The sequence below is a fragment of the Danio rerio genome, chromosome 15 (genome assembly GCF_049306965.1).
Source record: "Danio rerio strain Tuebingen ecotype United States chromosome 15, GRCz12tu, whole genome shotgun sequence".
NCBI lineage: Eukaryota > Metazoa > Chordata > Actinopteri > Cypriniformes > Danionidae > Danio > Danio rerio.
In genome coordinates, this window is record NC_133190.1 from 3,753,801 (window position 1) to 3,780,820 (window position 27,020).

Below are 27,020 nucleotides of genomic sequence, written 5' to 3' on the forward strand. Positions count from 1 at the left end.
GCGGGTGCTCATTTAGAACACTCCAAATAAACAGTGGCGTAGCGGACGGGCCCGCAGGGCACGCACCGCGGGGGGGGCCCCGCGTGATTAGGGGGCCCCGCGTCGTCGTGATTTTCAATAAACTCTTGGGAACAACTGTGGTCGGAACTCGGAACCAAAGTTCACAGGTCTGTGTTCTCTAAACACCTTTCAAGCGGTGGACTACTTCATTGCGATTGCTTGCCGCCAATGTTGCCAACTTAGCGTCTTTGTCACTAGATTTAGCGACTTTTCAGACCCCCCTAGCGACAAATCTAGCGACTTTTTTGTGTGTTATTGGAGATTTTTTTTAGACTGTCATTTGTCCATACTGTACCGTCCCTACTCTTCTTAACGAGCTGCGTGTGATGCCGCCGGCCCCTCCCCCGCCTCACAGCACTGACAGGCGGCCCAGTCAGTCCTCTACAGCAGCCTCTCCCACCTGCAGCCCGAGAGCAGATCACGCCTCTGCGTACCGACGACAAATGATTTAGCACAGGCAGTGTGAAGGTATTTCCCTTGTACAGTCAAACCGATCTACTTCTACTTTGTTTTAACAATTTAATTGGACCGTTTATTCTTTTCTTGTTCACAATCACAGATATTTTAGTGACAGTTTCTGAACTTGTCTGAGTTTATTACATGAGAGAGATTACGGCACATTCACTACACATCTATAATGACATACTGTATTCAAACAGCAATAAATTTAGTTAAATAAACATGCTTATATAAAGTGTAGTGCAATTATAAATACCCCTTTATTAACCATATGCTGTTAAACAAACAGAAACGGTAGAACGTGATGACGTAAGTGATATGCAAATTGACGTATGACGTATTCCCCCCACTTCATCAGGGGGCCCAGTCAGCGATCCCTGCAGGGGGGCCTCAGCATTTTGCGCTACGCCACTGCAAATAAACTAACAGAAGAACGAGCTCAAGAACAAACTCATCGGCGTACGCATGTGTTTTGAATTAGATGGAAAATTTCCATGAGAAGTTAATGTACACCATTATTATTCATCCATTCATTCATTTTCTCGTCGGCTTAGTCCCTTTATTAATCTGGGGTCGCCACAGCGGAATGAACCGCCAACTCATCCAGCAAGTTTTTACGCAGCGGATGCCCTTTCAGCCGCAACCCATCTCTGGTAAACATCCACACACACATTCACACACACACACACTCATAAACTACGGACAATTTAGCCTACCCACTTCACCTGTACCGCATGTCTTTGGACTGTGGGGGAAAGCGGAGCACCCGGAGGAAACCCACGCGAAGGCAGGGAGAACATGCAAACTCCACACAGAAACGGCAACTGAGCCGAGGTTCGACCAGCAACCCAGCGACCTTCTTGCTGTTAGGCGACAGCACTACCTGTGCCACTGCCTACAACATTATTAGTTTATTAATTTTGTTTATCAATGTAGTAAAGTACAAGTCATACTTTTCTAAAATTTACTTAAGTACAGACGTGAAGTAAAACTAATTACAATCCACCACTGCATCTAGAAAGCAGAATATCATGCAAACTCGCGATGTTCTATAACAGCCATATATCAGCACATGAAGGTAGCACTCGTAGAAAATGCACACATCATAATAATAATAATAATAATAATAATAATTCGTTACATTTATATAGCGCTTTTCTGGGCACTCAAAGCGCTTTACACAATGGGGGGGGGAATCTCCTCATCCACCACCAGTGTGCAGCATCCACCTGGATGACGCGACGGCAGCCATTTTGCGCCAGACCGCACACCACACACCAGCTGATTGGTGGAGAGGAGACAGAGTGATGATATGCCAATCATGATATGGGGAGGGTTAGGAGGCAATGATGGACAGAGGCCAGTGGGCAGATTTGGCCAGGATGCCGGGGTTAAACCCCTACTCTTTTTCGAAGGACATCCTGGGAATTTTAACGACCACAGAGAGTCGGGACCTCGGTTTAACGTCTCATCCGAAAGACGGAAAGACATGATGACGAAAGACATCAGGTTTAAAGGCTGCTCTGCTTCAGGCTGGACACGTGCTTTCATGACACCTATAAAGCCTTAAACTGCTCCCTGAAGGAGGACGATGCTGTTTGCCATAAATCTTGTTTGCGCATAAAACATTTGAAAAGGCGTGCATATCATCGTTTGGCCAAAGTTCAGATTTCACATTTGTCTTTGGATTAAATACCTCTTGGTTTTTGGAGATTAGTGAAAGGTCAGCTGTAAATGTCAGCTGTACTTTGTGTAATCTGGAGACGTTTGATTCAGTGTTATGCATTAGTCTACAATGTGTGCCAGTAAAATCTTCCTGGATGCTCAAAGTATTTTTTTATGACCGGCACATTAGCATGGACCATTAGGTAATGAATAAAAAATGCAGCCTAGTCTCATTGGAAATCGGTTACTCGTGCAAAATTTTAGCGAAATGTAAAATATGCTTCTCCGGGTATGTTTCGTTGTACGTTTCAAACGACAAATCCACTAGAGGGCACTGTCTACGTTTTCATTCATTTACTTTTCAGCTTAGTCCCTTTATTAATCAGGGGTCGCCACAGAGGAATGACCTGCCAACTTATCCAGCATATGATTTACACAGCGGATATAATTCTAGCTGCAACCCAGTACTGGGAAGCATCCATACACACTCAAACAACCACATACACTATGGACAATTTAGTTTTTTTAATTCAACTATAGTGCATGTGTTTGGACTGTTAAAGAACATGCCAACTGACCTAGCCAGGGCTCGAACCAGCGACTTTCTTGCTGTGAGGTGACAGTGCTAACCACTGAGCCACTATGTCGCCCTATAATCTAATATAATGTAATATTTTAATCATTCCTTGCTGTGTAAAACATATGCCAGAGTAGTTGACGATTCAGCGAAGTAGTGGTCGCTGGGTCGCTGGTTCGAGCCTCGGCTTAGTTGGCGTTTCTGTGTGGAGTTTGCATGTTCTCCCTGCATTCGCGTGGGTTTCCTCCGGGTGCTCCGGTTTCCCCCACAGTCCAAAGACATTCACTACAGGTGAATTGTGTAGGCTAAATTGTCCATAGTGTATGAGTGTGTGTGTGTGTGGATGTTTCCCAGAGATGGGTTGCGGCTGGAAGGGCATCTGCTGCGTAAAAACTTGCTGGATAAGTTGGCGGTTCATTCCGTTGTGGCGACCCCGGATTAATAAAGGGACTAAGCTGACAAGAAAATTAATGAATGAGTTGGCGGTTCATTCTGCTGTGGCAACCCTTGATAAATCAGCAACTAAGGCAAAGGAAAATGGATAATTGAATAATATAATATGTAATGATTAATAATATATAATGATTTTGCGTGCAAATATAACAACAATGAGAAAATCTGCCGACTGCATGTGAATGTATTTTACATTTTCTGACATTTTTCCATATTTTGACCTTTCAAAACCCTCTCAAGATTTAAACCTCAGTCTGCTGTTAAGCACTCCCACAAATAAAGGTAGAAAAGCTGTCACTGGGGTGCTTACCTTTTCGAAAAGTACAGGCTCGAACCTAAAGCAACTTTATTGGTACATTAAAGATCGACAATTAGTACCGAATTAAATTTAGTTAACACTTAAAACGTACAAAGGTGTTAGAGATATAATATCCGCATGTTAAGTGTGACGTCCGGGTCCAAGCGCTCAATCAAACTGTATAAGGGAGACTCATCAAATGGTAATAATAAACGTTTACAAAGCAATTTAATGCTTTCGAAAATCACGATCGCAATATATATGTCCATGCCTAATATCCGATGGCCAGAAAGTGATTATTTTTTTAAAAATTGTTAAATTTTTGGTATTTGTTATGCAGCAAGCTCAGAGATTGTTGCGTACACTATGATTCTATATAAAATTAACTTTAATGTGTGATAGGAATAAAACGTGATCATAAACGAATGATTCTTCCACTCAAATGAGTGGCGGCTTGGACCCGGAAACAGTATTACATACGTCACCAACACGTCACCACTTAACAAGCGGATAGAAGCGTCAGCCAGTGAAATTCAGTCAGCTATTGGCCACTGTCTAGCTGGTGTATTTGCATACAGTGATCTGAATGGCTGACGCTTCCGTCGGCCCTTGAAAAGTTGAGCTGGTCTTCTGCAGCGAGCAACGCCTCTGAAGTGGCGCTGACGGATCCACAATGCAGTTCGGCAATGATGTCACCCATTCAAAGTAAATGGGAAGCATTGAAGCTGACGCCTCGTGTGAATGGGGCGTTACATACCTCTATTTCAGACCAGCACACCCATGAGTCCACAAAGTGGCGCAAATGGATTTGCTATTTAAACAATGTGACGCAAAATGTGAAAATTAGGGTTGCACTGGTCTGAAAATAGCATCATATCGTGCCAAGCATGTCTTGCGCCCTATTGCGCCAGGTGTATGATAAGACCCTTTATGTGATCAGACTTCAGTGTTCTCATTTAGACATGTTCACTAAAGCTGAAAATGACTAATCACTCCATTTAAATCCAGAGCCCTATTTCCCTCCAGTACGGCCGGTAAACTAATGGCCGGCCGCTGACATTAACGGCGTGCGGTAATGAGCAGTCTATCGCAAAAACCATAAAATAAATGTGCGTCTGGACGAGGTTCAGCCAAATGGAAATCAGGGGTTAAGTGAAGAATGCAGCAGCTCATTTCACAACGCGGGGAATTCATATTTCTTTATGTTCGCTGTGGGGATCTATTTTTTCATTAAATATTAATAAAGCTCTTTCCTCTGCATGCATGCTTTCATCATGTACATATTTTAAGAGAAGGTGTTTACAGTCATTATCTTGATGCTTTCATTAGCGCTCGTCAGGTTCGTTTTTTTGTCAAATTCATTGCATCTTTATATTGTATGAATATAAATCAGAAATAATAAATAAATAAATTGATTGTGACAATTGGAATATTCTTAAATATATATATATATATATATATATATATATATATATATATATATATATATATATATATATATATATTCATATTCATTCATTGTTTTTCTTTTCAGCTTAGTTCCTTTATTAATCTGGGGTCGCCACAGCCGAATGAACTGCCAACTTATCCAGCATGTGTTTTACGCAACGGATGCCCTTCCAGCTGCAACCCATCTCTGGGAAACATCCATAAACAGTTACTCACATTCATACACTACGGACAAATTTAGTCTACCCAATTCACCTGTACTGCATGGCTTTGGACTATGGGGGAAACCGGAGCACCCGGAGGAAACCCACACGAACGCAGGGTGAACATGCAAACTCCACATAGAAACGCCATCTGAGCTGAGGCTCGAACCAGCGACCACTGCGTCGCCATATATATATATATATATATACACTATACTACACAATATTAACATAAATGATAAATAAAATAAAGAAGTAAAAAAAATAAACATTTATTTATATATATATATATATATATATATATATATATATATATATATATATATATATATATATATATATATATATATATATATATATAGCAAAGGTTTTAACCTACTAGGTTAACTACTTAATTTGTTTAGTACCACAAATTTTAAGTTTAGTTTTAGTTTAGTATTTAGTAATACTAGCTTATTATTCTTTGCAAATTCTAAATAGTGAAATCATATTAGCAGCCAATGACTACCAAAGTACAACATTGTTCATGGTCACAAATAAATAGTGCTTTGAAGTCATATTTAGGCCTACTTTGATTTCAGATAGAATATTTAAAGTATCCCTGCTGGAAAATCTAGCTTAAACCTGCCTACGATGGTTGGCTAGTTTTAGCTGGTCGACCAGCTTGGTTTTAGAGGGGTTTTGGCCATTTCCAGGCTGGTTTCCAGCCATTTCCAGCCTCGTCTTAGCTGGTCAGGCTGGGAAATGCCCAGCTAAAACCAGCTTAGCCAGGCTGGGAGCCCAGCAACACCAGCTATGTCCAGCTTAAACCAGGCTCAATATGCAGATCAAGTTGGTTTTAGCTGGTTTTAAATAGTATATGGATAATATAATATAAGACAAGTTCACTTTTTAAAAAAAGAAATGAATGGGTGAATAAAAAACTATTTTACCTCAACAGTCTTACACTATGTGTCAGTTGTTGTTGATTCAGTACTGATGCTAGGAAATGCTAAAGGCTTTATATGAAGCATCTGTGCTCATAAAGCTTATTTTGTCACTCGCTGAGCTTTTGAACATAGAAGTGACTGCTGATTAAACCATATACTGTAAAAAAATGATTAAACAAGACACATCATATATTTTTAACTATTTAAAAACTCGTCTTTGATATTTACTAAAGCCTCTCCTGTCATCTAGAGGTTAACTTGAGTACAGCAATGGCAGGTTTAACTGTTGACCTCTAGAGGGCGCTTCAAGGCTCACAAACCGAATTCTCCGTTTATTCTATAAAATAATAATAATAATAATAATAATAATAATAATAATAATAATAATAATAATRATRATATATATATATATATATATATATATATATATATATATATATATATATATATATATATATATATATATATATATATATAACTACGATCTTAATTATAAAAGTCCTCTCAAATGACAAATCAAATAGAAATGTGAAATGGAATCTAAAAAATGACAGGAAGTAATCAATAAAATAGTTAACAATAGTCAATAAAATGGGATAAACACACGTTTTTAATATGTTTTATTGATACAAAAGTCGCTTTAATATACATTTTTATTGTTGTTATTTTTAATTATTGTATTCTATAATCTTTGTTGAGGACGAAACCCGCAAAAACATTTAAAAAATGAATACGCAAATAAACAAACGAATGAATAAATAAATCCACAAATTCCTGCATAAATAAAACAATTAATATTTTCCTGCCCCCCTTCAAACGTATTTTTAAACGTATTTCGTATTTACTCTTACTGAGCTCAACATGCAAATGAGAGGCTGTTTATTAATTAATGCATTTATTTATGTAGGAATTAGAGAATTTTAATATTTATTTATTTATTTGCGTATTTGTTTATTGTTTTATTTATGCCGGGATTTATAGATTTTACTCTTTTTTTGTTTATTTGCGTATTTATTTATTTATTGTTTTTGCAAGTTTCGTCCTCCATATTAGTAAATATATTCTTAAACAAATATTTAATGTGTTTAGGTTGTACCTGTTTAACTTTTTTATTATCTCGGGCTATTGATTTCATTCGTTAATTTTTTTTTTTTTTTTTTTTTTTGGCATAGTCCCTTAACTATTGATTTATAATTTATTTAATAAATATAAATAGTGAACGGCATTTTTTATAATTTATAAGAGAAATAATAGTTAAAATTAGTTAAAGCCTGATAGAAATGTATATATTTTTTCTTATTTATTTATTTATTTATTTATTTATTTATTTATTTATTTATTTATTTATTTATTTATTTATTTATTTATGTATTTATGTATTTATTTATTTATACGAGAAATGTATAAAGTTGCTTTTTCAAACAAACAAACAAACAAATAAAGCATCCAAAGAAATGAATAATTTTTTTTGTTTTTATGCTGATAGAATAAGAATAGACATTTAAACAATATATGTACACAAAATATCAACAAAGGGAAAAGAAATCTGTGCAGTCCACGCCACAGGTCAGAGGCGTCATCGTCGCTACGTCATGTAAATACGGAAGTGATACTGTCGCGTCGCGTCTCTACCTGAAATTTTATGGCAACAGTGCAGTCATAAGCAAAAACATAATTTATTCAGTTTAAAGCTACTCAACAATTACAGATAAAAGACTTGCAATTCAGTTGTAAGTTCCTGTAAATAATAGCGCTATATTGTTATGTATTTCTGCTCCTCTACGTTGAGTAATAGGAGCATTATCCCGTGTCGGAAGTTGATATCATGGATCAATATTCAGTGGTGAGAGTTATTGGTGAAGGATCTTTCGGTCGAGCTCTGTTGGTTCAGCCGATACATGAGGAGAAACACTATGTTATGAAGGAAATACGACTGCCAAAGGTAACGACATTAAATTGTAATGTGACCCTGGAGCACAAAAGCAGCCTTTACTGTATGCTCCTGTTTGTCTCTGTTCATGAGCGAGGCACTCACACACAACAGACAGAGAGAGGGAGGAAGATGTTTGTGGGGAATGAAAATATTTAAGGCAAAAATTATTATAATTTGAAATATTATAATATATAGTTTGAAATCTATTTCCCAAGTGCTGTTTAACAGAGATGTTTTTCCAACACATTTTTAAACGTAATTTTAAAAACATTATATATGTTTAAAATTATATATATATATATATATATATATATATATATATATATATAATATTAGTTTTGTCTTTACCATGATGACAGTACATAATAATATTCTAGTCAAGATAGTCTTGCAAGATAGTATTCAGTTTAAAGTGACATTCAAAGGATTAACTAAGTAGATTATTTAGGGGAGTCATTGTTGGTCAAAGGAGGTTTATTCTGCAATAATAATATTAATAATAATAATATGTCCAGTCAAACTAAAAGACAGGACTTTCTCCATATGAAAAGTCATGTAGGCAGTTATGTGAAACATTTCATTTCTTTTTAAGACAAAGGACAGCCTATTGAAAGGGGTAAAATCCAATAAATGAAGAGAACTCAAACTAACTGAGTACTGTAAAACCCATTAAGTTAAGCCAACTTAAACCGTTTGAGGGCAAACAAACCTTTTGAGTTTATCTAACTACTATGGGCCGTTTTCACTGGGTGGTACGGTACGGTACGGTTCGGTTTGGTACGCTTTTATGTCTGTTTCCGCTGTCAAAAAGCATTAGCAACTGAACCGTAGCTTACCACTTTTTCAGCACCCTTTTGAAGGGGAACCAAACGCTATTGGTGTGCAGAGATACGTCATTCGCTTACGCAACAAGTCAGAATGAAAACAAAAGAGCCACCATGTTTAAAATACACAGCTGAGAGATCTTTCACAGCGTAAATATTTATAACATTACATATAATAATGAGCCATGGTCGACCCGGGCTCAAACAAAGCTTGTCCTCGTCCATCATGAAAATAGACTTGAAAGTCTTGGGAAAATCATGGAAAAGTCGTCGAATTTTGGTAATTAAAATGTGTATGAACCCTGTCCTTGTGTTAGTAATGCTCCGGTTTCCCCCACAGTCCGAAGACATGTGGTATAGGTGAGTTGGGTCGGCTAATTTGTCCGTAGTGGATGTGTGTGAATGTGAGTGTATGGGGGTTTCCCAGTGTTGGGTTGCAGCTGGAAGGGCATCCGCTGCGTAAAACATATGCTGGATAAGTTGGCGGTTCATTCCACGGTGGCGACCCCAGATTAATAAAGGGACTAAGCCGAAAAGAAAATTGAAAAACAATCATGTGTTTTCCCCTATGGCACAATTGGTAGGGATGTTATTGTGGGTGTATCTATGTCGATTAAGTCTATGCAAGTCAGAGTGAACTTAAAGCCAACTTTACCCAAATAAATAAACCTTACACCAATGGAAAGCTTATTTATTCAGCTCTCAGGTCACTTAATGTATAAAAAAAAGACCCGCACGACTGGTTTTGTGGTCCAGAGTCACGTAAAAGAAGTCCTCAGTGGATGATTTTTCCCTCATGCTTTTATTTTAGGCAGAGTCTGGGATGAAGAAGAGCAGAAGTGAAGCTGTTCTTCTGTCCAAAATGAAGCATCCCAACATCGTGGCCTTCAGAGACTCGTTTGAAGGTTTGTCTGTAGTGTGAATGACTGAATGCTGGAGATCAGAAGTATGACAGGTCGTGTTTCTGTGTTTCTTCAGCTGACGGTCATCTGTACATCGTGATGGAGTTCTGCAGTGGTGGAGATCTAATGCAAAGGATACGACAGCAGAACCGACTGCTGTTCTCTGAGGAACAGGTAATCACAGTCATCCTGCTCTCAGATTTAGTCTTTTAGTTAATCTGGTGTATACTTTACATCAGGGGTCACCAAACTTGTTCCTGGAGGGCCGGTGTCCTGCAGATTTTTAGCTCCAACCCTAATCAAACACACCTGATCAAGCTAATCAAGGTCTCACTAGGTATCACCCAGGCAGGTGTGTTGAGGCAAGTTGAAGCTAAACCCTGCAGGGACACCGGCCCTTCAGGACCGATATTGGTGACCCCTGCTTTACATGGTTTTACTACAAGGCACGTGGAGCTGATACGCGGCTGCAATGATTGTTAAATTATTTGGGATATAAGATTAATGTATTTAAGAAACAATAAATATAGTTATATATTATAATTATATATCATAGGTTTATTTATATGATTAAATATCATTGTACTTATTTATTTTCTACTACGTGGTGCTTTTTTAATAAATACAATAATTAAAATTAAATGTTATAATAATAATAATAATAATATTAATATATTAAATATTTATTTATGTATTTATTTATTTATTTTCTATTACATATTTCTAACAATTTAATCATTTATTAATGTTTTTATAAATACAATAATTAAAATAAAATTTTACAATAATAATAATAATATATTAAATATTTATTTATGTATTCATTTTCTATTACATAATTCTAACAATTTAATAATTTATTAATGTTTTTATAAATACGATAATTAAAATAAAATGTTATAATAATAATAATAATAATAGTATATTAAATATTTATTTTTGTATTAATTTATTTTCTATTACATAATTCTAACAATTTAATCATTTATTAATGTTTTTATAAATACAATAGTTAAAATAAAATGTTACAATAATAATAATACTATATCAAATATTTATTTATGTATTATTTTCTATTACATAATTCTAACAATTTAATAATTTATTAATGTTTTTATAAATACAATAATTAAAATAAAATGTTATAATAATAATAATGAAAATAATTATAATATATTAAATATTTATTCATGTATTTATTTATTTTCTTTTACATAATTCTATCAATTTAATCATTTATTAACGTTTTTATAAATACAATAATTAAAATAAAATTTTATAATTATATATTTATTATTTATTTACATATTATTTATTTATTTTCTATTACATAGTGCTAACAATTGAATCATTTATTAATGTTTTATAAATACATTAATTAAAGTAAAAGGTACTGTATATCATTATAATTTATTATAATATTTATATAATTAAATATAATAATTATTATATTCATTATACCATAATAAGAATATAGTAAAAAACAATCAATGAAGCATTTCAAATGAACGAAAATGAATGTAAAAGTAGTTTATAAAAACTTATAAAATCCAGTAAGACTGCTTAGGCTAGGATTAATGAAAAATAAGTCTTTCTGTGGGCACCGTTTTACATGTGGAACTGTCATTTGGTGGCTCCATTCTGGACAAGAGTTATTCAAAACCTTGAGAAATGGCTGGGACAACCTTTACCTTATTCCCCATAAGTTTGTCTTCTTGGTGATACGTCCACTCTACAGAAGGGAATATTTAAACACAGGCTGTACTAGTCTATTATAGCTGTGAGACTGGTGCTGTGAAATTGAAAGAACTCAGATACTCCCTCTTTTAAGGATTGGATTGAGCTGATGCCTTCTACTGCATTATATGAGTGCATGTTAGCAAGGCTTCAGGACTCCACCCATACTTTCAATCAGAAATGGGGAAGATTTTTACAGTATTTGGAGAGCATGTAAAGGAAAAATTAAAAATGAATAGTTATATTATAATTTTTGTTTTGTTATTATTTTTATTAAAATTTGTTTACATTATTTTCCTGAGTGTTAATTTTGTGAATTTTATGTTGTGTGGAGTATAAAAGTAAAATAAAAAAAAATTTAAAGACAAAAAAAGAATAAAGAAGCCTACATATAAATTAAACATATTAAAATTTGTTAAAACAATGTGTTGAATTGCCTTAAGTTTAGATTATATAGATTAAGATTAGATCAATTAGATCACAGCAGATTAAATAAAAATCCCATTCTGTTGTTTTTCTTACAATAATAAATATGAATATTTTATTTATTTATTTGTTTGTTTGTTTTAGTAGTATTTAGGGTGAAGTGTGGTGCTAGTTTAGCATCGGCTTTACCGTGTACATTTCATATTTATGAGTTCTGACCTGAATTTGTAATCCATCAATAATAATCAGTACATTTGCTCTTGTGTTTCTCTCTGTTGTAGATCCTTAAGTGGTTCGCACAGATGTGTCTAGGCACCAAACACATTCACGACAAGCGAGTACTGCACAGGGATTTAAAGTCAAAAGTACGTGCTTATGGATGTCTGGTAATTACTTCATTGTTTTAATAATGTTAATAATAAATAAATTTCATAAATAAAATAATAATAAAATAAAATAATAATAGTTGTGCAAAACAAAGGAAGCCAAATTGTAATATGTATTTGCAGTATTTTGTTTAATTTTATCTATATTATACAATATATTATTTTATATTATCTTTTGTGCAGTAAGTTTTCTATTTTAGAAATTTTATTTTTTTAAATAATTTTTAAAGTTTTTATTAATTATTAATTTTACTTAGATAAAAAACTAAAATAATTTTATTATATTATATCTTTATTTTATTTTTAATTAGTTACAAAATACAGTTAAATAAATAAATTATTTTTAATAAACTAAATTTGCTATTTATTTAAATTAAATTAAATTATTTTATTTATTTTATTTTTTAGTTAGTTACAAAAATGCAGTTCAATATATGTAATTTTAAAAGATTAAATAAATTTTCAAAATTAATACATTTAATTTTTTATTAAAATAATTAATTAATAATTTATTAAATAAATGGATAAATATATAAAAATAATTAAATGAATATTTATTTATTTATTTTATTTAGTTAGCAGCAATATTATTATTAACTTATTTTTAATATTATTACTTCAAATATTGCTACACTACTAATACGTTAATATTCTTAATATCGCTTATACCTAATTACCCTACTAGATTTTTAATCTTATATAATGTAGGTTCACTTTGTTATTCATCTGTAGACCTGTCAATCAAATATCTTCCCTTGAAGAGTCATGATGGAAATTCTGGTGAATTATTAGCATGTTATGAATATCAACACTTTCCCTTTGGTTTCCACCGCAGAACATTTTCTTGACAGACAGTGGAACAGTGAAGGTGGGGGATTTCGGCTCTGCTTGCTCTCTCAACAGGTAACCAGAAGCTAGCATTAATAGTCTTAATAATACAGTGCTCATTCATGTATTTATCCTTGTTTTATTCTATTTTTACAATTTATTTATGTCTATAATGTGAGTTTTGATGTGTGTTATTTCTGAATGCATTTCTGCAGTGCAAAAGCATACGCTCAGACATATGTGGGCACCCCGTATTATGTTTCTCCAGAGATATGGGATAACAAACCTTACAACAATAAAAGGTACAACTTTCCACATAATAGCTGTCTCAGTTTGACACCATATTTCCATTTGAGATGATATTTAGACTGATATACGTGTTTATTTTTATTGCAATAACAACAAAGCAATTACAGTGTATATAAAATAGACAGACATATATTGTACAAACCATACAAATATGACAATAAGGGAAGTATTAAATAAATTTAAAAGGGACCTATTATGCAAAAATATATACCAAATATCTAGAAATATAACCAGCTTCTAATTGTAAAAATGTATTAATTTTATTTTTTTATAATCACACTTGATAAAACTGCAGAAACACTTTGATTGATATTCTCTCATTGTATGTGTCATCAGAGAGGGAAAGCCACGCCTACTAGTGACAATCTCCCTCTAATTAGCATAAGATATCAGTTTAGTTTTTGAATCTGCCACTATGCTGACACACAGGCATTTTAAATTAAAATTGGAGTATTTTATTAATTCTGAATATATATATATATATATATATATATATATATATATATATATATATATATATATATATATATATATACATACACACACAATTTCTGTTTAACACGTTTTTACTCATAATAGTTTGAATAACTCATTGCTAATTACTGATTTATTTCATCTTTGCCATGATGACAATAAATAATATTTGACTTATTTTTCAAGACACCTTTAATCAGCTTAAAGTGACATTTAGAGGCTTAACTAGGTTAATTAGGTAAAAAAAAATTACATGGCTTAAAGGGGCTAATAATATTGACCCTAAAATGGTTCTTAAAAAAATTAAAACTGCCTTATTTCTTGCCAAAATAAAACAAAAAAGACTTTCTCCAGAAGATAAAATATTATCAAACATGCTGTGAAAATTTCCTTGCTCTGTTAAACATCATTTGGGAAATATTAAAAAAAGAAAATCAAAGGGGCGCTAATAATTCTGACTTCAACTAATGTATATATATATATATATATATATATATATATATATATATATATATATATATAAGATCTCCTCTAATGTAGAATATATATATATATATTTGTATTACAGTGACGTCTGGTCGCTGGGCTGTGTTTTGTATGAACTTTGCACCCTCCAACACCCGGTATGTTCCTCTTAACATCCTCTTGATATTATTGTTACAGTGATCAAGAAAACTGCATTTATTTGATTAAAAACACAGAAAAGTGAAATTTTCTGTCAAATCATTATATCTTGGACTGGAGAATTCTCACAACTCCACATTTGTCCGTGACTTGCCATAATTGTGATGAACTGTCCAAAAGCTTTTTCTCATCCCAGATTGTATGTCACAGCTGACTACGGCAGCTGGTTTACTCCAAAAAAGCGTAGTACATTTTGCATCTGGGTCAATTAGAGGTCAGTTCACATTCTCACCACAAACAAAGTAAACGCTATAGGTTTCGTTTAAAATCGAGACCAATTCTTTCAATAGATCTTTGTATTTGGTCTGCTTTTGGTGTGCACCCAAGTACTATTGCTGCTTTCATAACTGAATTAAATGAGGTCTGTAAGCATTCTTAAATGTAAATACCATTTCACATTGTTACTGGGGTTGTATTTTTGATCAAATAAATCCACTCTTGGAATAGCTTTCTTCATTACAGCAAAATAAAAACCCAAACATCTGACTAGTACATCAGTGTAGAAAGTTGTAGTCTATTACGTTGTGTTTTTGGCCACCTAATGTAACCCTTTCAGATTTAGTTTTACCGCAGGTGTTTCTTTGCTCAGTTTCAGGCACGGAGCTGGAAGAGTCTGATCCTGCAGGTCTGTCGAGGGTCATACGCTCCTTTACCAAGTCATTTCCCTTATGAGCTGCACTACCTCATCAAACACATGTTCAAGACCAACCCTAAAGACAGACCCTCTATCCACACCATCCTGAGCTCCCACCGCGTGTCCCGACTGCTGCACAAACACCTTACACTTGAGGTATTTCAAACACCTACAAATAAATGAGAGTTAAGCCTGGTTTATACTTCTGCGTCAAGTGACCGGCGTGACCCACGCCGCATGCAACGCGCGTAGCTGTGCATTTATACTTCTGCGCGCTGATTCTGTTGGTCTGCATTAACACTTCCTAAACACTAGTGGGCAGTGAGGTGTTAATGTTCCTCTGTGTCGAGTTTCTTCGCTGCTGTTTTGTTTTTTCTGAACGCTTTTTGGATGTACAAGCGGCTCAAACTCGCTCATTTTGAGGCAGGAACCGGCAGACATGCAACAACTTTAACTATGACGTAAACACAAAACAAAACTTTCCTTCACGGGACTCCACACTTGTAAACAATCGCTCCATCGGGCTCGCGCCACTCGCACGGCTCTCGGTCCCGCCCAGACTCGTCAGCGCCACCAAGCCGACCAATCACAGAGCTTGCGCTACGCATCTTTGCGACGTGTAGTTACATTTTTGAGAGGTGCACGTCAGCGATGCCGACAGCCTCGGCGTAGGGCTTTGCGTCAATGCGTAGGCTGCTCCATAGCAAACGCGTGTGCTTGACGCAGAAGTATAAATCAGCCTTGAGAATGCAGTCCAGTGCCCGGTTGCATGGAAGTCCTTAAGTAATTTTGATCACTTAAAATTGTTAGTGGGAAATGGTACTACAGACTTTCTCAGCTACGTTTAAGGGAACACTTGAATCATTAAGGGGAAATACTCAATGGCAGCCTTAAATTCCGTACGTTGACCCTTAGATTTTTGTTTTTGCAATCCAAGTTTTACTCTGGGTACCTTCAAACTAAAGCCTCCTTTTCACTGCACACGACAAACGACAAGCGACAGACCGTAAGTCATTCATTTCCAATGGAGAGTAGTCTGGGAGCTGCGTGAAGTTACGATCATCTCCGTATGTGGAAAATTCGTATCCAATTTGAGCTGCGGATCTGTTGAAATAATTGAACTCCTGCGACCGGCCGACCGGGTGTGATGTATTCCAGTGTTTTCCAAGCAGGTCCATGTGCGCGAGATGAGAAATAGAAGTTTATTTGGTTATTTTTTTAATCAGAAAAAGTCTTATTTAAAAAAAAAAAAAACATTTCTATTTATAAATAAAAAAGTACAAAAAAATTAATGATCACTTTTTTTTGTATTTATTTGTATTTTTTTTTTGTATATGCTGAATATTTAACAATTAAAATAATACCAAAATCATCGCTCTTTATCTAGTATTTTTTAAAGGGAACCAATTGCACCCGTTGCGCTTCCTCTAGGCACGGTAGCTTTGCGCAAGTAAATGGGAGTGCGCGCATGCTTTTTAACGCGAGTGATCTCACTCTCATTCTGTATTCACCATTCTTTTGCTCGTGTGAACAGTTATTTTTGTCAGTCGTGCTGCTTCTCGATTCATAGATCACATTTGCACGGATATTGGGCCATGCATATTGTCGAACCCTAATTTTAAGAAAACTACTATTTAAAAATGATTTCCAACCAGCCAAAATGGCTAGTGGAGGTGTCTGTCTAACCCAGGGGTGTCAAACTCAATTCCTGAAGGGCCGAAGCCCTGCACAGTTTAGTTCTAACCCTGCTCCAACACACTTACCTGTAGGTTTCAAACAAGCCTGAAGGACTCAATTAGTTTGATCAGGTGTGTTTAATTACAGTTGGAACTAAACTGTGCAGAGCTGCGGCCCTTTTGGAACTGAGTTTGACACCTGTGGACTAACCCGCCAGAGCTGAAATCTACCCGCGGGTGTTAATGTAAAGCCCTGATTAAAATATTCTCTTTTCGTTTTGTGGACAGAATCAGGAACTGCTTCAAGAACGAACACGGCACTGGAGGAGAGAGGAAGGAGAGAAAGTGGCCGTGTTTTTAGGACAGAAGAGCTTACTGAACTCCTCCTCTGCTGAAGGTACACGTTTGCTTAAAGCTCTTCTCATTTTCATTCAAACCTGACCTGTAGTCAATCAGCCTGTTTTATTGATGTGTGCAGGAGCATTTCATGCAGGACAGTCCCTCTGTGAAAACAGCAGCAGTGATGATCCAGCATCCCGTAAGAAGTGGGCAGTCGGAGCATGTAACACTGTGCTGGGGGTCCTAGAAAATGCTGACATCATTTCCACTGGAAGCACGGCAACTGCAGAGCGGCCTGACCTCATCTCTGGTACAGTAACACAGATGCCCCTTTCACACATACTGACCTTTCCGGAAAACTACCGACAATTTTCCGGAAAGGTTGCATGTGTGAACAGGCACTTTTTGAAAATACCGGTAAATTCGTTCTGGCTATTTTCCGGAAAGAGAAGTTCTAATATTACCGATAATTTGCCAGAATGCTGCGCTGTGTGAATGCAGAAGGAAGATTGCCGTAATAAGCGTGTCCACGTCTAGAGCGTGCTGACGTAATACACCTGCTTTAGCCAGTCAGAACAGTCAGACGCATTCACGTGCGCGTGGTTTATGAGAATAAAAGCCTTTGAATATTTTTCCAGACACCTTTAGCTGCTAGATGTTAGTCAGATAACGTTTCTATGTTCCTTCTTAATGCTGACTATGTAAATAATTATCGATAAAATGTTTATGATAATCTGTTGTTTGTTTACCTTCAAGCTTTGCGTGTGCCCGTGAGCGCCCATAGCGCCAGCACACACACATATCATGCACATCTCGACATGCGAAAGTGTTCCTCTATATGTTTTTATTGGAGTTGTACTCAATACTGATCCATCCAAAGAGTTTGTAATGTAGTCAAATATTTACAAACACAAGCGCAGCTGTTTAGAGCTCATTTCTGGTTAATGATTTCAGAATTTACCGGCATTTTGCGATGGATGTGTGAATGCTCTTTTCCAGAAAAATTCCGTAACGTCCTCGCCTGTGTGAACAGCACTTTTTTGAATTTACCGATAAAGTTGTTTGCTCAAATTTTCCGGATATTTACCGGTATCACTGTGTGAAAGGGGCTAGAGACTTACAAAGACCTTTAAAACTGTGAGAGGACTTGTCTTTCTGCACCAGCAGGTGGCAGTATATGTTTTCCCATTCCCCTTAGGGAAGCCAGAAATGGAAATGGACACTGACCACAGAGGAATTCATTCATTCATTTGTTTTCTTCTTGGCGTAGTCCTTTATTAATCTGGGGACGCCACAGTGGAATGAACCGCCGACTTATCCAGCATATGTTTTATGCATTAGATGCCCTTACAGCTGCAACCTATCACTTGGAAACATCCATACACACTCATTCACACACATACACTACGGACAATGTAGCTTACCCAATTCACCTATAGCCCATGTGTTTGGACTGTGGGGGAAACCGGAGCACACGGAGGAAACCCACGAGAACATGCAAACTCCATACAGAAATGCCAACTGACCCAGCTGAGGCTCGATCCAGCGACCTTCTTTGCTGTGAGGCGAATGTTAAATATGGAGTAATCGCTCACTTTATCGATGTCTGTTCATGTTGTTTTATCCTGCCCCTTCTCATAGCGTCATACGACAGAATTTTGCATGCTCAAACTCTAGTGTGATCTCAGCTTTATTCTGCAAAATACACAATAAAATAATAAATAAATACAGTTACTCTGAAATGATTTATACAGAACTGTTGGATTAAATGCCACTCTGTTTGTGTTTCAGAGTGTGTGGAGACGCAGGAAAGACGAGTGAGGAAACAGTGGGACAGAGATCCACCACAGAGACTACTGAGTGTCCTGGAGAAAGCACAGCTCAGCTTTGGCTTTGAAACATACACGATACACAGAGACGGTCAGTCTGAACACACACTTCTTGACATTAATAACTGTAGCTATTATGCAATTATCCATAATGATTATGCAAAACAAAGGGCGTGATCGTACACACCAACACGCAAAATGCCAGGCTTAAAGGGGTCCTTTTATGCCCCTTTTTACAAGATCTAAAATAAGTCTCTGATGTCCCTAGAGTGTGTATGTGAAGTTTCAGTAGATAATACCTCACATATAATGTTTTATAACTCTTTGAAACTGCCCCTTTTAGGTTTTGATCTAAATTATGCCATTTTGGTGACTGTCACTTTAAATTCAAATGAGATTGTGGTTTTTTCAAAAGTGGGCGGAGCTACAAATGCCTAGGTGTCAGCATAGCAGCAGATTTAAAAACAATCCTATGCAAATGAAGGAGAGATTGTCACTAATGGGCGGGGCTTTCACCCTCTAATGACAAGTACAAATGGAGAATGTCAATCATCGTTTTTTCTGACTGTTTTTATTAAGTGTGATTATAAAAAATAAAACCTATAAATTTTTACGATTGGAATCTGGTTATATTCAGACTGTTCATCAAATGCACCAAAGCTCCAAAAATACAAACTTATTAAATTAAAAAGGCTAACACAAAGCGTTGAACGTCTAATTCAAAGCAGCAGCAGTGTTTTTGCCATCTCCTGTAGTCCTGTCAGGTTCCTTTACTGAAGAAAAGGGCTAAATACTCTGCAGTTGTAAAGAATAACTGAAGTAAATAATTCAGGACCTTTGAACCCGTCTGTGTGGTTTTAATTTTATTTTTTTAATTGATATTATTAAATATATTGTTATATTTTATATTATAGTTAAATATATGCATATATATATATATATATATATATATATATATATATATATATATATATATATATATATATATACTGTATATATATATATATATATACTGTATGTATATATATATATATATATATATATATATATATATATATATATATATATTGGGGATGTAACGGTATTGTAAATACCGTCATACCGCAATATTAATTTTTTTCGATATTACCGTAGTCGAATGACTCGGTAAAACTATAGGTCTTCTGAGAAAATTTGCTCAGGCGAATGAAGCGAACGAGAGGTAGCGAAAACTACAATTCCCATCAGCCCATGCTTGACCATCATCCCTTGTGGTCTGTTGTCGCTACAGATCCAGTAATGCGGAAATGGAGTGTGCTGCTAGAAGCGGGGATGAAAAAGAGCTGGAAAACTCTAAAGCGGGTGTTGTTGCCGCGCGCGTACTGAATAGCGGTGTTGTCACGCGAGTTCTTATCAGCTGTGTTGTCGCGCGTGTACTGAATAGCGGTGTTGTCGCGCGAGTTCTTATCAGCAGTGTTGTCGCGCGCGTACTGAATAGCGGTGTTGTCAGCACACTGTTCAGATTGATGCAGACGTGAAATTCTGATACCGTTACATCCCTAATATATATATATATATATATATATATATATATATATATATATATATATATATATATATACTGTATATTCATCTATCTATCTACCTATCTATCTATCTATCTATCTATCTATCTATCTATCTATCTATCTATCTATCTATCTATCTATCTATCTATCTATCTATCAATGCTGACTGTCTATCTATATATCTGTCCATCCGTTCATCCATCTATCTGAGCTGACCTTCCGTCCATCCATTCATCCATCTATCTATCTCATACCCGGCTGTTTTGTGTTCAGGTGATGTAGATAGAGTTGACGGATCTGAAAAGATGATCCCAGACTACAGCAGACTGGATCCGCGTTCAGATGATGAAGACACGTGAGTTTCTGCTGTTTTCTCTCTGCCAGTAATTGTGTCTCTTACCTCCACCCAGTCCATTATATCCCAGAATCCTCACATTACTTTCCTGACTGCAGGGATTTTGAAGAGGATTGTCCGCATGACTGGATCAACCACCTAGAGAAAGCGCTTGATGAGCATGACTAATATAATGTGAGTTATTAAATGTGTACGCACCACTTTATTTCTGTTTGATCAGTCTCTTTCTAATACTCTTAATAAATCATAAAAATGTAACAACAGAGTGATTTCGGATTGTTCTTGAAAAGTATTGACTTTCACGTAAACCCTTCACGTGTGATCAAACGTGTGCTGTTTTTACACAACACTGCTGCAACTCATTTGTAATGTGTAATAGTGAGGGTGTCCATGGCAGCACTTCTTTGTTTATTAACAAAAATCAATCAAAGTCAGACTCTGGAAAAGTGTATTTGACTATGGCATGTTAAAGCCGGATAAGTTGAGTCACTAAATAAACAATAAAAAAGCACGCTGTATTAATGTCACCTGTTGAAAACATGTGCGGGTAACATTTGACTTCAAGTCAAAACAAAACATATTCACGCACATACACTAAGCACAGTTTAGCTTTCATTTTGTCAGTTCACCTATAGCGCATGTGTTTGGGCTGTGGGGGAAACCAGAGGACATAGAAGAAACCCACGCCAACATGACATGCGCTTTAAGCGTATTGAATAAACTAAATTGTCCATAGTGGATGAGCATGTGTGTGAATGAGTGTGTATGGGTGTTTCCCAGCACTGGGTTGCGGCTAGAAGGGCATCTTCTGTGTAAAACATATGCTGGAATAGTTAACGGTTCATTCTGCTGTGGCAACCTCTGAAATTAAGACTAAGCTGAAGGAAATGAATGAATGAATGTTTGAGTAAATATTCAACTGCTTATTTAAAAAATTAAAATTGTCATATTTTAAATGCTTAAGAACTTCTTGCTGACTTATGGGTTAATTCTAGTGTTTTGAAGTATAAAGAACGTAAAGGGACACTTAGTATTTTGATATATAATATATATTTGTAATGCTGATTGTGGAGAAAGTGTGTCTCTTTTTCTCGCCACTAGGTGGAACACAGAATATACAGATAAAACTGTTGCAGGGAAATTCAGGAGCTTGCAGGTTAGATTAAATTCTCACCCTGCGGAAATAACCACAGCCTACAACCTCATCAAGAGATGTTGCAATGTTCAGATTTATCATCTTCATATCTTCAAAAGAAACTCTTTCAATGACTGACTTGCGTTTTCCCCACAGATACTTTTCTTAGAGTAATTTGTTCTGTAATAACCATGACACAGATTGGCATCCTACAAATAAATAAAACATACATATATATATATATATATATATATATATATATATATATATATATATATATATATATATATATATATATATATAGTTTTAGAGGTCATCTTTATAATATGTTGTTTTATCAGTGTTGTTTTTATTATTGATTAGATTTACAGAATGGATGGACAGAAAGATGGATGGATGGATAGAAGAATAAGGATGGATTGATAGATAGATAGATAGATAGATAGATAGATAGATAGATAGATAGATAGATAGATAGATAGATAGATAGATAGATAGATAGATAGATAGATAGATAGATAGATAGATAGATAGATAGATAGATAGATAGATAGACAAAAGGAAAGATGGATGGATGGGTAGACCGAGAGATGGATGGATTATTAGATTGATGGATGGATGGATGGATGGAAGGATTAGGATGAATGGATTAATAGACAGAATGATAGATAGATAGATAGATAGATAGATAGATAGATAGATAGATAGATAGATAGATAGATAGATAGATAGATAGATAGATAGATAGATAGATAGATAGATAGATAGATAGACACAAAGAGAGAGATGGATGGATGGATGGATGCATGGATGGATAGAATGGCCTTGTATTGTGGCCAGCCTAAGGCTTACATGTGCAATAATCATGTTCTTTAATCTCAGCATTTAACACAGATTTAGACTTTTTTTTTTTTGACTGACACTATTTGAGAGATAAAGGCCTTCTGTGTTCATAGAAGATGTTTTAGATTGTTGAGTTCAGCTTATAAAAATGGGAGCAAAACAAAAGTGTTGTGTTTATAGTTTTGTTGAGTCTAGATGGAGTGATGAAAAGGTAGGTAGATGGATATTTTGTCTCAAATGCAGTGATGTAGTACAAATCCATTTTTTTCTGTATTCCACATTGCTCTGTTGCAGTTTCCATCTATTAAGTTGAATAGATGGATGGATGCTCATTAGGTTAATTAGGTTAATAATGATGGTTTGTTCTGTGGACTGTCAAAAACAAATACAGCTTGAGGGGTTTAATAATATTGACTTTAAAATGGTTAAAAAAATAAAATAAAAACTGCTTTAATTCTAGCTGAAATAAAACAAATAAGTCTTTCTCCAGAAGAAAAAAAATATTTTAGGAAATACTGTGAAATATTCTTTGCTCTGTTTAACATCAGCTCTGTTAAACTTCAACTGTAAATGATTTTGACCCACACAATGTGTTTTGGGCTTTCGGCACACATATGCCTGTGCCACGTTTACATGTATCACATATACAGTAAGCACTGATATTATATGTGGAAATATTGTTCTCAAATCCTGCCGTTTGAAAACTAAAACCTGTTCAAACCTGCGTCTACAGGTTGAATATTTCCAGCTAAGGGCTCTCATGAAAGGAATGCTGCCACACTCCTGCCAAGGCTTCAGTCAGTTTGCTGCCAGCTTGATTTACAAGTGGTCTCTGGCTGACTGTTGAGCCGCAGATAAATGCCCCCGCTTGTGTTATTGAGGAAATGCTGGGCCAGCGTTCAAGCCTTATCTGGAAGCCACACAGAGTGCCGCAGGGACCAAGTCTAATTTTTTCAATTCGCCTCAATCGAAGCAAGAGACTGGTGAGAGACTCAGATAAATGTTTAAGGAAGAACTGTTATAAGATAATGACCCATACACTCATTCTGAAAACCTCCTGTTCCTGTGGGGTTTGGCTACTCATGGGACACATGAGGCAATCTTTTTTTCTCTCTCTCTTTCACATGAGCTTAAAATACATGCAGCATTGCTCTTCATTTATGATGTCAAATGATGGCCAATGCCGTCTATTACATTTCATTTAGACGTCATTGACTGAGTTATAGTGAAAACAGACAATTTCTAGCTGCAGTGACTCAATTTGATTAGATTATGTTGGATTATATTAGATTATCATGGTAGGAAATGCACTTCAAACAGTTTTGTTCTCATTTAAAATAATGAAGAGCATCAAAAGGTCACCGGTCTATCAAATAGCACAAACACTAAGGGATTGTTCATCCAGAAATTAAAGTTCTGCCATCATTTAGTTACTTTTGACTTGTGGAAGACTGGATATTTAGTGGCTACAAGTGTCCAACATTCATCTATAACTGAGGCTCCGTTTACACTAGTGCGTTTTAGGCCATGTCTACACTAATCTGGATGAATTTGATTTGAGTTTTCCTCTAAAAACGCTTCACATCCACACTGTCGTCTCTATTCGTTTTCCAAAACTTTGTCATCCACACTGAAACGACTACAAATGCTTTCATTTACTGCGCATGTGTGAAACGTAAGACACTTCGGCACGCGTCATTTCCGCCTGACGTTTATTTTCTTTCCGGCTCTTTGAAACGTTGCGGCAAAATGTCAAGGAAAAGCCCAGAGTTTTTTAAATGGACTGACAATGAAGTAGAGTTGCTGCTTCGAGTAACACATGCATACAAAGTTGCAAAAGAGAGTGAAAATGTACACTTGGAGATATACTGGACCGCTTTAGATGAACAGTATCCTGCTGATGAAGCTGCTTACCCTCACAGCAGTAAAGACATCACTAAAATCATAATCACAACGAAATTAAAGTAATCAAATTGGTAACATGACTGTGTCACATGACAAAAAAAAAACATGTCGTTTTCGAAAGACTCCGTTTTCACAGTCTACACTACAGCATTTTCAAATTTATTCACTTTGAAAGAGCGTTTTCAAAAATATATGTTTTTGTTTCCTAAAAACGCGTCTCAGTGTGGACGGAAGGGCAAAACGGAGACAAAAATATGCATTTTCAAGTGAAAAAGCATTAGTGTGGACATGGCCTTAGTTTTAAAACGGCATTTTAGAATGAAAATGATCCGCGTCCACACTAGTGTTTCAGCCAGCGTTTCTGAACTGCTCAGAAATGCTGGAAAATTTCCGGAACAAATTTACCGGTTGTGGCGAGGGGGCGTGGCCGAGAGCCGTGGGAACGGGGTGAGGCCACCGCGTGAGTGGATACACGTGCGGTGCGCACCTGCCTCGGATCCCACGGAAGGAGCTAGACTGGCTGTGTGGACAGCTCTGTGTGCCAGACAGCTACCTGAGACAAAAGAAGATTTACATCAAAGAAAGGCACAGAATTTTGCAAAACAGGGAACGTATGTGACTTCAACTTCAGGGGATGACACCATGCTTTAAAAGAGATAAAAGATGAGGGAGCTTGACAGCCTCTTGAAGTAGTTTTGGACTGAGAAGACTGATCCTGATGGCAGAATGAATGAGACAGCAGGCGTTTTTTAACTTCATCATGGACTATCTGCTCTATATTGACCCAAGTAACCTGGAGAGTGACGCATCCCTATTGAAGGCGGAAGGAGTTAGACTGGCTGTGTGGACAGCTCTGTGTGCCAGACAGCTACCTGAGACAAAAGAAGATTTACATCAAAGAAAGGCACAGAATTTTGCAAAACAGGGAACGTATGTGACTTCAACTTCAGGGGATGACTTCAACTTCAGGGAGTTACAAAGAGAGAGGACCGGGCCCGGGCATGTTATTTTACTTTTGCTTTCAGTTTGACGGCAGTCTCCGCGAGGAGCTGCCGTCCGTTTGTTTTGATTTAAATGGCAGTCTCCGTGAGGAGCTGCCCTCATTATTATTAATAAATCATTTTAAACTCCGTCGGTTCTCCGCCTCCTTCTTCCCGGCGGCCAAAGGGCCGTAAACTTCATTAAAAGTGGTGCCGAAGCCCGGGAGAAGAAGGGACGCGTTGTCCAGATGCCCTCGCCGCTGAGAGAGGGGGCGAGTGTTCGGGAGTTAACCCGAGTGGGGGAGAAACCCGTTCGTCTGCCCAGAGTGCCGGGGCGGCCTGAGGCTGGCGAGGAAAGGATCTGCCTGCTGCCGTCTCCCAGCATGGGGAGGAGCAGGGGACGCGGGGCTCACCACCGGAAGGGAAAGAGCTGAAGGGAGCCATCCCACAGAACCCGGGGGAGTCGCCGCGATCCGCCATGATGCCAGAGCCTGCATCCATCCACCGAAGCGGGAGCGGAGCAGGAGACCAGAAATGCCGCCAGCCAGCCAGGAGAACCGCCGCCGGACGCCAGAAGACGGACGGGTGGATAGATTCCTCCACAGGGCTCCCAGCACGTCGTCGCATCTCTCAGCTGGTGGAGGAACGAGTGGCAGCGTGTCTGGAGAACCGAACCCCAATTTTTTTTTTTTTTTCCTCTCTCCCCTTTCTCGGTCTACTCTGTCGTTCCTCCTTTTTTTTTCCCATCTCCTTTTCTCTCGGCCCGTCTCATATAGGTCTCGCGGGTGCTGTGGCGCCAAACCCCCCCCCCCCCCCCCCCACCCCCCCACCCCCCCCGGAGTATGCACAGCCACAGGGTGCCCCCGGCCTGTGATGGGAGATGGGGGTATGTGGCGAGGGGGCGTGGCCGAGAGCCGCGGGAACGGGGTGAGGCCACCGCGTGAGTGGATACACGTGCGGTGCGCACCTGCCTCGGATCCCACGGAAGGAGCTCTGGACCATAAAAGGAGGACCGATGGCAGAGGAAGCCGAGAGAGGACCGGGCCCGGGCATGTTATTTTACTTTTGCTTTCAGTTTGACGGCAGTCTCCGCGAGGAGCTGCCGTCCGTTTGTTTTGATTTAAATGGCAGTCTCCGTGAGGAGCTGCCCTCATTATTATTAATAAATCATTTTTAAACTC

The 27,020-nt window shown here is 36.9% G+C and overlaps 1 protein-coding gene across 7 annotated transcripts; it reads left to right on the plus strand.

Annotated features, from left to right (window-relative positions):
• nek3 (NIMA related kinase 3) lies at positions 1–27,020 on the plus strand. 7 transcript variants are annotated; one of them, XM_073924328.1, is made up of 14 exons: positions 1–528; positions 9,662–9,755; positions 9,829–9,926; positions 12,197–12,280; positions 13,137–13,204; positions 13,345–13,431; positions 14,481–14,535; positions 15,186–15,386; positions 17,195–17,303; positions 17,385–17,555; positions 19,037–19,165; positions 20,895–20,976; positions 21,075–21,150; positions 23,688–27,020. In XM_073924328.1, the coding sequence occupies exons 2-13, from the start codon at positions 9,674–9,676 to the stop codon at positions 21,142–21,144; spliced, it is 1,236 nt and encodes a 411-aa protein (XP_073780429.1). In that variant the 5' UTR covers positions 1–528; positions 9,662–9,673; the 3' UTR covers positions 21,145–21,150; positions 23,688–27,020. The 7 variants fall into 7 exon arrangements, with proteins under 7 accessions (XP_073780429.1, XP_073780424.1, XP_073780426.1 ...); XM_073924323.1 differs by lacking the exon at positions 1–528 and adding an exon at positions 7,696–8,035 and having other exon boundaries at positions 12,197–12,301; XM_073924325.1 differs by lacking the exon at positions 1–528 and adding an exon at positions 7,696–8,035.

What these genes read in the sequence shown, in the direction of transcription:
- nek3 (XM_073924323.1), top strand. Translation starts at nt 7,919, where the DNA reads ATGGATCAATATTCAGTGGTGAGAGTTATTGGTGAAGGATCTTTCGGT. An exon ending in AGGAAATACGACTGCCAAAG is followed by an intron (nt 8,036 to 9,661) that starts GTAACGACATTA and finishes CTTTTATTTTAG; the next exon opens with GCAGAGTCTGGGATGAAGAA. An exon ending in ACAAACACCTTACACTTGAG is followed by an intron (nt 15,387 to 17,194) that starts GTATTTCAAACA and finishes TTTTGTGGACAG; the next exon opens with AATCAGGAACTGCTTCAAGA.